Source organism: Dipodomys ordii, unplaced genomic scaffold, assembly GCF_000151885.1.
Source record: "Dipodomys ordii isolate 6190 unplaced genomic scaffold, Dord_2.0 Scaffold72, whole genome shotgun sequence".
NCBI classification, from domain to species: Eukaryota; Metazoa; Chordata; class Mammalia; order Rodentia; family Heteromyidae; genus Dipodomys; species Dipodomys ordii.
In genome coordinates this window covers 9080552-9091063 of record NW_012267288.1, presented here as the reverse complement: position 1 = coordinate 9091063, position 10512 = coordinate 9080552, and the positions used below count along the sequence as shown (strand labels likewise).

The 10512-nt window shown below is 37.5% G+C and overlaps 1 protein-coding gene across 1 annotated transcript in view; it reads right to left on the bottom strand.

The window, feature by feature from the left end:
- The window catches only part of Dock4 (dedicator of cytokinesis 4), a 421543-nt gene that overhangs the window by 75153 nt on the left and 335878 nt on the right, over positions 1-10512 (bottom strand). Inside the window, exon 27 of the mRNA XM_013024050.1 lies at positions 6451-6545. Coding sequence (XP_012879504.1) covers positions 6451-6545 — 95 coding nt within the window. The remainder of the gene's footprint in view (positions 1-6450; positions 6546-10512) is intronic.

Here is a 10512-nt window from a genome sequence, read left to right as displayed (position 1 = left end):
TTGGAAAGCAGTATGGAGGTTCCTCAAAAGACTCCACATAGAGCTCCCTTATGACCCAGCAATTCCACTTTTGGGCATTTACCCAAATGATCACAAACAAGGACATACTAAAGCTACCAACCTGACTATGTTTATTGCAGCAATATTTACCATAGCTAAGATATGGAACCAACTCAGATGCCCCTCAGTAGATGAATGGATCAAGAAAATGTGGTATATATACACAATGGAATTCTATGCCTCCATCAGGAAGAATGACATTGCCCCATTTGTTAGGAAACGGAAAGACTTGGAAAAAAATTATATTAAGTGAAGTAAGCCAGGCCCAAAGAAACATAGGTCCCATGGTCTCCTTATTTGCAATAACTAGTATAAGTCTAGGACAAGCAGAAAAAGTCAAAAGCTATGTACATATGACTATGTAAGATGATGTTAAGTGAAATGAACCCCAAGATAGGGACACAAGTGTTTTTCTTCTTTCTTGCTACTGTTTTTTTTAACATATTTAAAATGTACTATGTGATTTTTTTTTGTTCCTTTGGTATGTTATTCCCCCATGGTATAATCCCTGTTTTCACTGTATTTGATGTTAGTACCCTGCATCTTGTATATACATTTTTCTAATTCGGTGAGAGGAAGGGAAATGCTGAAATAAGGATACAGGTTGACCCATTGTAATAATGAGATGTACAAGATACTACATTGAAAATGAACTATACAACTTGTGGGGGGGGAGGGAGGGGTTTGGGAGGTGGGGAGGAAAAGAGGAAGTAACAATGCTCAATAGGATATGTACTCATTACCTTACTCATGTAACTGTAACCCCTCTGTACAGTATTTTTGCAATAAAATACATAAAAAATCTGTAATGTGTAGCATGTAGACTCATTTTGTATGTTTGCTATGCTGAGGCAGAGGACCTCCAAAATAAGACTTCTCAGGCGATTTTACAATGACTACTTCAAATGCTTTTCAGTTATGCCTAAAACTTTCAGCCCAAGGCTAAGAGGTAGCTCCCAATAACTCAGCACTGTCACAGTTCCTTAACACAAAAGCTCTCGATCCAGTTATAGCATTTGTACTTAATTGTTCCTTCTTTGTATTGGACAATGGTAGGGCTGAGAGATTTTCTTCACTTGTTCCAATTCATCTAAAGCCATGTGGTTCCTCTGGTTTCATTATTTTACTTGTGAGTCAGTTTCTGAATATGGGTGTATTTCAAATCTCAGGGCTCCAACTCAGTCAACAAGAAAGGTTTGCAATCTGTTACCACAAATGGCCAAATAACTGATTTCTGCTGCAGAAATGCAGGAACAAGAATCAGTTTTGACAACCATAATTTATGGGCACAGAATGACACTATCTACTCAAGAAAGAGGAACTGATGCACAGGGAAGAAAAGTAACTGCTTCATGATTTTCTAGCAGCCTGATTTAGGAATTATCTTCAATCAACTCTGTCTCATTCCAGCCTCCCTTGTAGAAAACACATTTCCTCTATTTGTTCTTTTGAAAGCTACTCCAACTTGAAAATCTGCTCAAGGATAAGCCATCTCCAAAAAACAATACACGGAGTAACAGAAACACCTTGTGGATAAACTGGGAATCAGCTATACAGAGATTTACATATTGAAAAAAATGAAGAGAATCTTAAATACAGTGCCTCCTTCCTCCCCAAATCAACAAAAGAACAAAACAAAAAACAAAAAAAAATGAAGAAAATCTATTCTTGAAGTATGACTTCCCTACAACATGCTGACTTCACTGGAAGTATCAGAAACGGACACAAAACCATATAAGGGCAGAAAAAGATCCTGGACAGTCACTATGGGACTTCATCCAGCTACTGCTTCTGAAACTTAAGTGTGTAAGAGAATGACTTAAAAGACAAATAGACCCCAGGGCCTCACCACCACCACTGGTTGGTTAATTTGTGATAGGCTGAACTAGTTGATTCTGATGCACTGATCATTCTTTCGCAGTGTGTTGCTTGAGGTTAGATAGTCTAAAAGACAGATAAGGTTAGAATGCAGAGAAAAATACCTCTGGGGAGTCTGGCCTTGTTTATATAGCCAGCAAGAGCCAAGTTAAAATACAAGTGTTTGTTGAATGACTGACCAAATTATCCATTTGTATCTCTGCTTTGCTAAACTAATTTACCAGATCATTCATATGTGTGTATATATACATAATACATACATATATATCTATATGTATGTTAGATATTGTCAAAAAAGGATTGAAATTAAGGCAGGTAAGTCTGATCCAGGTGGATGGAACTAGGAAAAAAGGAGAAATTTTGCTTTTATCACAGAAACATGTAGTGCTGTGAGGTTAAGAGAATGAGGAAAGACTTACATTGGTGATTTTAAAAGGTTTCAGTACATAAGGAAGTTCTGGTAGAAAATCAGTCACATAGCTACTCTGTATTTTCTGTTAGGCCCCATCCTTAATAAAGGGAAGAAGCTGAAGGAAAGCTTCGGGTACGCATTCTCCTTACCAACTCCTCTCAACATATAAGAGATGCAATGAGCAAGCAAATCTTGCATAAGTATTTGCAACAACCACTTACATCATTGTGACACACTTACAGTAACATACAGTTTTGATTAAAAAAAATCACTAACTCTGTATGCGTTGACATTGGTACAAAAAAATTCAGGGCTCCTGCTTGGCTTTTGTGTCAAGGTTGGCACTTGACCATTTCAGCTACAGCTCTACTTCCCCAGATCACTGTTTCACTCCTCCCACCCTCCCTTACTTATTAGATATTTTATAATTTAAAGATAAGTATCCTTAGAAAACAAAAAACACAATCATGTTAGCAATGCTAGTGGATACACAACAGGTTATATACACCAGTGTTCATAGATTTCTATCTTCCTTCCTACAATTCTGGACGGATTGTGAGTGCTTCTAGTTCAAGTACAGCTTTCTGCCGGTGTACCTGATCATTGCCCAGGAATCAAACTGCAATACCCTCATCTACTTCCAAGCAGCTAGGGGTACAGGCTTGAGCCACTGCACCTGGCTAAGCTATTGTTCCACTGGGTATTTTACCTTCCTGCTTCTCATCCTGCATGACAGGCATCTCATTTTTCTTGGGCACTACTCTACTAACCTGTTACTTTCTCATCTCTTCCTGAGTGCCTCATTTAGTTCCATAGCTTCCATTCATAGTCATCTGATGATGATGCTAAAAGTACAGATCCAATCCCAAACTCTTCCCCTGCACTCTACTCAAGCACATCTTGCTTGTTCTAGCTTATTTTTCCTCATCAACTTCACTTTTCTAACAACCCGTGATCTATTCCTCTCAGTATTTCCACCTAAGTAAATGGTCTGCAAACCTAAGGACAATCTTCAGTCCCTGTTTTTTCTCCCCCAATCACATCCAGTTATCTCATCTTCAAGTCTTATCCTCTTTATTTTCAAAATCGATCTTATTACCTTCATTACTACCTACATGTTCAAGCCACTGTCAGCTCTTTCCTAGATGGTTGCAGTAAGCTAATGCATTCTTCCAGGTTTCACTTTTGTTGCTCTACCCAACACTTGGGCCCTGATCTCTTTCTAATCGGTCCCTTCCTTCCCCCACACTGATGATTTTCCAGTTTCTGAAAATGGTTCATGTTCTCTTGGGCCACAGAATCTTTGTTCATGCTATTCCTACATAGGAACATTCTTCACTTGCTGTTTCCTGAAATAATTTTTTGTTTAAGTTTTATTCCTTCATGAAAACTGTTCCTATTTCAGTGAAGAACAATGTTCCTTTCATAAATGCCCTCATAGATCTGTGCTTCTCTCTCTCTCTCTGTACATTGGTTACTGGGGCTTGAAGTCAGGGCCTTGAGCTATTGCTTTGGTTTTTCTGTTCAAGGCTGGCATTCTATCACTTGAGCCATACAAGTGGCTGGTTAACTGAGATAAGAATCTCTTGGATTTTTCTACCCAGGCTGGCTTGAAATCAGGATCTTCAGATATCAGCCTTCTGAGTAGCTAGGATTACAGACAGGTATGAGCATCCCCCCTCCCTCTCTCTCTCCTTCCCTCCCTCCCTCCCTCCCTTCCTTCCTTCCTTGAATTTCACTGTGGAGCTCATGTTGACCTTAGGGATTATAGGGATGTGCCACCATACCTGTTTCAAAAATCTAATTTTTAAATTAATGTTAGGAATGATAAAGACAAATAGGTGAAGGCTTATTTCTGGACTACATTGTATTTATACAATGCACTACATTGTCAATTTATGCAATGGAAAATGAGTTTCATATGATTTCATAATTTGAATGGGAAGTAGATAGTACAGCTAACTAAGGAGAAGAGAGAAGAGGGTTGAGGAGAGGCGGGGCACACAGCAGGTGGTCTGTTCAGCATAGCAGTTTCTCATTTAGATTCTTGTCCATAAAGCAACTAGACTTGCAGCTTCCATCACTGCCAGTGGAAAGGCAGTGTCAGACTTGCATTAGCATCCACTTAGGTGGCTATGGTCTGAAATTGCATTTTGCAAAGCATCATGGCTCTTTTTGAGTTTCCTATGGGAGAAATTTTCAGTTTAAACGCATTACACAGAGTTCATTTCTGAAAACCATGTTGCCATTTAGTTAATACCATAGACAAAAAATTCAAACATTGTATGTTTATCCAAAGGCAGAATTTATACTTCTTAAGTATATTATCCACTCATCTGGCCATGAGTGTGCTCATAAATGGAGTAGGGATTTTTATTTTGGGAAGACAGAGGCATCTTTTATATTAAAAAGCCGCATTGTTACTGTACATTTTCAACATGCTCAAGAGAGGTACCTAAGAAGAAAATGTTAAATTTACTTTCAGTATGAATTCCTGCCACTGAAAATTCTAATTCAAGCGAAAATATAGCTCTTCATGTGGGGCAGGTGGGATGGCCAAATGGTGAGCACCTCTTCCCATCAGCTAGCTGCGTCACTCCCAGCCCTCACCAGGACCAGGACAGTTGATCCTGAGTAGTAAGGCCAGAGCAAAAGAGCAAAAGCTTCAACTTAAATCTGTACCATCCGGAAGAAATGATCCTCCATTCTACTCACAGATATCAAAATATATATATGCAAAATTCTAAACAGAGCTATGTCACTAGTCTCAATTAGTCTTCAAAATGGAAAAGCTGCTTCTGTACTTATGTAAAATAGAATATGCCATATTACACTATTTGTTACTTTCCCAAGTTTTTAACACATCATTTTAACACCTCCAAGGCTATAAATGTATACTGCAGCAGAAGCCACATTAAGCTTATCTAATCAAAATGTAATCCTGCATCCCTTGAGCTCTTTATCATCATACCTGGGAATCTGGGGGAGACATATGGTGACCTTGGCCTATGGAGAGATGTGTAGAGAATATAACCTTCACCCTGAGAATGTGGGTGTTGGCATTTGGAGGAGAAGGGAAAGGAGAAGCAGGGGAGGGTGGGCTTGGTAGTGAGAATGTTAATGAAATAGAGTAAATAAGGAGTATGAAGTGAAAGTCAAGACAGTTTTTTTCCTCCTAAACTTTCAATGTCCTGAGAACTAGAGTGACAGGAAGTTGAGAGCATAGATAAATCCATAACATCAAACTTTCCTAGAACAGTGCTTGTCATCCTGACTGCATCATAATCTCCTGTCCTTGCTCATGTTCTTTCAAATATTGTCCTCTAATCATTTTAGTTTTTGCTGGATATGTTCACTGTAAGTTATTTCACCAATTCTAAGAGATTCAACCTAAGGTTTATATTAATTATCTAAACATCTGAATTTTGTGCTGAGGTTTCCTCAGAGTACTCTTTTTATTTTCATATTAGTTAGCATGGTCCTAGAATACTGGGATCAATAAAAGTAGCTCTAATCGCCAGCTGTTTGACTCAAGGGTCATGTCTTATTCCCAGGACTCAGCGCATAGTAGTTGCTTAATGGATGGTTTTGAGTTTAAAAGAGTTATAAACGATGAGAAATGATTCAAATGTCCAGGAAGAGTGTTATGGTTAAACAAATTATGACACACCAATTCAATGGAATATTATTCAGGGTAAAAGAGAATAAAAATATGAAAGAATGTTTATTTCCAGGATTTTTATATGTAAGAGCAGTGTGCAGGACAGCACATATAACCATGTTGCCTCCTAGACTCTAAATAAAGTGCATGTAAGAAACAAATAAAAGTGATTACCCCAAGGTGGGGCAGAAGATAGATCAGGCCAGTGGGAATAGGATTTCCCTATTTGTTGTTTGGTATTTCTATGATATCAGTACTTTATAAATAGTAATTCACAAATAATAGTAAAACATATTTTTTTAAAGAAAGGTAAGTTATTTTAGTGACCAAGAATCCTAAAACCTGGAAGTTTCAAACTGGAGATGGCATTTAAAAGATCATTCTGTTCTTCTCTTGTCCCCTATACATTCAGCTCTAATTATCATCTAAAATGGCTTACTTGTTAGCAACCAAGCGCATCACAGTCCAGTCCTTTGGGAACATCTCCGGGCGTATTAATATTCGGAATACAGTAAATATCTGCAGCAGGAAATCCTTGGATAAGAAGGAAATACATCATATTACTGATTTATTTTAATTGTCAACACACACATCCCCGTAGACAGTCCTGTTGTTACCATCTCAATGGTAACAACTTTATTTTAGTAGTTTACCAGGAGAACTATGACCTTTCCTGTTCCCAGTACCCAAATCCATCTGGCTTGCCCAAGTGTTTTCTCTTCTTTTCTCAGACACAGTGCAAGTGGTTCTCCATGGCTTCTCATTAGCTCTAAAAATTTAGGTTCTAGAAATAAAAACTTCTAACAGAAGATGAGCAGGCAAATATACTCCCTTAAAAAATCTATTAAAATGTCCTTAGCATCAGAACTTCTCGTTCTAATAGAGCAATAATTGAACCAATTGTCTTGATTTGATTAAGTAGCTGTTAAAATTTAGGAAGTGATGTTCATAAGGAAGCATTTTATATAAAAATCTGTGCTTCTCAGAGGGCAATCTTAGATTGTACTTGAGGATGTATGCATGTTTAGGGATTCTGAGTGAATTTTCCTGAATGTGTTATACAGAATAAATTCAAATGAGAATGTGTCTAAGTTGAGCCCAGTGACAAGTGCTTGCCAGCTGTGAGTGTCACAGATTCGTGCCAGAGGGCACAGGCATTTCTATGCTGGTTTTTAAGCTGACTGCCTAGAGATGCATCTGCCTTTTCCCTCCCTCCCTCCTGCCTTCCCGCCCTCTCTCCCTCCTTCTCTCTCTCTGATTTGTTTTAAACTTTAATTGAATTTTTTCTTAAATGGACAGATCACAATGTTTTCTCCATGTACAACACGATGTGTTGAGGCACATTTGCATTGTGACACAGTTAAGTCTAAGTAGTTACCAAGGGCCTTGCCTCTCAGAGTTATCACTTTCATTATAAGAAAAGTAAACTCTCTACAAGTTAACTTCAGACATGGAAATATAACTTCTTGAAAGTTAATGAGAGACAGGGCCCAGAATGCCACAGCATGTGACCTATATATCATTTATATCTATCTAGATCTATATCTATCTCTATGCATAAAGTGTAGTTTTCTCTACTCATAAAGGGGTTGGCTCATCTAGCATTGATTTAGATTTATAAATTAGAAAAGTTAGTTTCTTCTAACTTTAAGTGATTCTAGGAAAGTATATTTTTCTTTTAAAAAATTGTCTTTCAGAAGTTATACAAAAGGTTTGAGTCCAATGAACAGTACAGAAAAACAATGCCTCTTGCGCAATGATACCTCTTTCATCGTTCTTCCCCATCTCTCCCAACCTCAACTATTGCTTTCATTTTCTTAATTCCATTTTCACATATGTACATTGAATATTATGACTGCCTTCTCCCACTTTTCCTTTCTTCATCTACTCCCCAAATATTATTTCTTGACAATCTAAATTAAGGCAACAGTGTGATGCTGCTTAAGAAATAATTCAAAACAGTAGACTTTTATTCATCAAATCCAACAACAGATTACGTTAAACATACAAGCTGCCTAACTGTGAGATCATGATTGTCATTCTCATCAACAGAAGACAGAAAGCTGAAAACTGAGAACCATGTGGTTCTTAATTTTTTAACACACTAACAACTTCAATCCAACCTGTAAATATTTTGACAAAGCCTTAGCTTCTTTGGCATTAGCACACATACATGGATATGTAGTATGCGTCATGAGGAAACATTCCCACCAGGTCATCTGTCTTTTGATGGCCAATCATGAAAAACAGTTTCCCAAATGTACTCCACTATAGATCAGACAACTGTGGGGCAGGGGTGTATTTTATAGGAATTGCTGTACTTAGACGCAGGAGGTTCTGGGTTCAATAGTTGCCCCCCAAACAAACAACAACAAAAACTAATCATTTCACATTCTAGTCCTTTTGCATATGAAAACTGTGAGAAGTCCTTTTAAAAAAATTTCTAAAAGTGACTCTTCTAGTTTTTCAGTTGATTCTTTTGGAGTTTTTCAGGCATAAATATGTATAGTTCCTGTTTTTTAAAAAACGCATTTGCACTTATCTTTCAAAGATGTCCCATATTGTTGCTTCTGCTTAAATAGAATTTAAAGAAAAACCATCAAAGTGGTGAGTCATTTGTTTACTGAAGTTTATTAGTTTGGAGTATAAATAAATTATAAATTAATGTGATTTTATTGTTCACCTCAGAACTTTTAATAGCATGAAGGGTGGCTATAGGGATATGTGCAAAGTAGGGTAAGGAGGTGGGATTGGAATATCAGGGGAAAATTGGATGGAAGAATGAAAAAGAGGGGACAAGATTTTATCTACTGGGCCAGTCTTCAGTTGTTAGTCCAGGTACTGCTTTATGAACTAGGAAAAGACACAGGAAGAGGAATTCTGAGACCAGAAAACCTGGGTCAGGACATCCAGAGAAGAAAGCATCATGAGGCAGGTAGTCAAATCAAGAGCAGTGAACAGGACAGACTTTTATAAATATATCTCATTCACATATTACTTAGACAATAGTCATATGTTATTTTCAAAATATACCAGAAACTTCAAGTATAAAATATCCTTGATAGCTTGAACACAGTGAAAGAATATTGGTAACCATCACTGTACTAAGCTATACATTTTTGTTTTGGTCGGTCATGGGACTTCAATTCAGGACCTGGGCACTGTCCCTGAGACTCTGTGCTCAAGACATAGCACTCTACCACTTAAGTCCCAGTGCCACTTTAGGTGTCTAAGTGGTTAATTGGATATGAGTCTCACGGGGACTTTTCTGCTTGGGTTGGCTTTAAACCATGATCCTCAAATCTCAGCTTTCTGAGTAGTTAGGATTATAGGCATGAGCCAGTGATGCCTGGCTAGCTTTACAGTTTTAAAAGTGCATTAGGCAAAAATAACTCCCAAATGGTCTTCCATCTTTGGAAGCAATAGAACTATTTTTCTATAATCAATATATTCAAATAAAGCAAGTTACGATAATTATATGGAAAAAACAGAAATTCATTGGGTATGCACATTCATTCAGCAAAGATTTAATGTCTCAGGCTCTCTGCTTAAGGTAAAGATGTAGTTACAACTCAAGGAGTCAGATACCATAAAAAAACACAAGGCCTTGTAAATGATCACAGTGTATGGTATGTGATCAGACAGGTGGATGGCAGACTGGGACAGTGGTACTTGAGAGGGATTATATAGTGTGGGTAGAAATCAGAAAAGGGACTGGCAGAAGATGAAGTAATGCAGAATAGGTATTTCTGATAGAAAGAAGAAAATTATTATTAAAAGGCATATACGTATATGTGTGTGTGTGTGTATATATATATATATATATATGTGTGTGTGTGTATATATATATATATATATATATATATATATACTCCATATATATGGAATATTTAAGTAGTTTAAGAGGCTGGCATGAAAGTGGAAGGGGCTAGAGTATACTGAAGCTGGGAAGGTAGACTGAGGACGGAGTCAATGTGACAAAGGAGCTAGATTTTGTCCTGTAATGGAAAGTGCCCAAGTTTTAAAGTTGTATGGAAGCTTGATTAGATATGAGCATTTGAAAGCTACTGAGCCCGTATATGGGGAAACAAAGAAAAGTTCTGGGCCATGTATAATCTTATACCTACAACAAGCTCCCCATGGCTCTATTTGAAAAGTCATAATCACCAAAGAACAAGAGTCTCAATGTTGTACATACACGAAATATCAAGGATATGGATTATATGCTAGTTCCCAGTGGAAGGTGGGTGTATAATAAAACATTACTGACTACAAAAGGAGAAAGAAAAAAAATACTTAATCACTACCTAGTGATTACTTTTGTTCATTTAAAAATAATGTAATATTTTATAGAAGGCAAAAGAGAAAAGAATACAGACTACCAGCGCTCAGGTCTTTGCTCCCACACACCAGTGCTGACGGTGACTCATGCCACTCACACACAAGTACCTCAGGATGAAGCAGGGCACACTGTTCAAAAAGCCAGAAGCCACTTCACAAT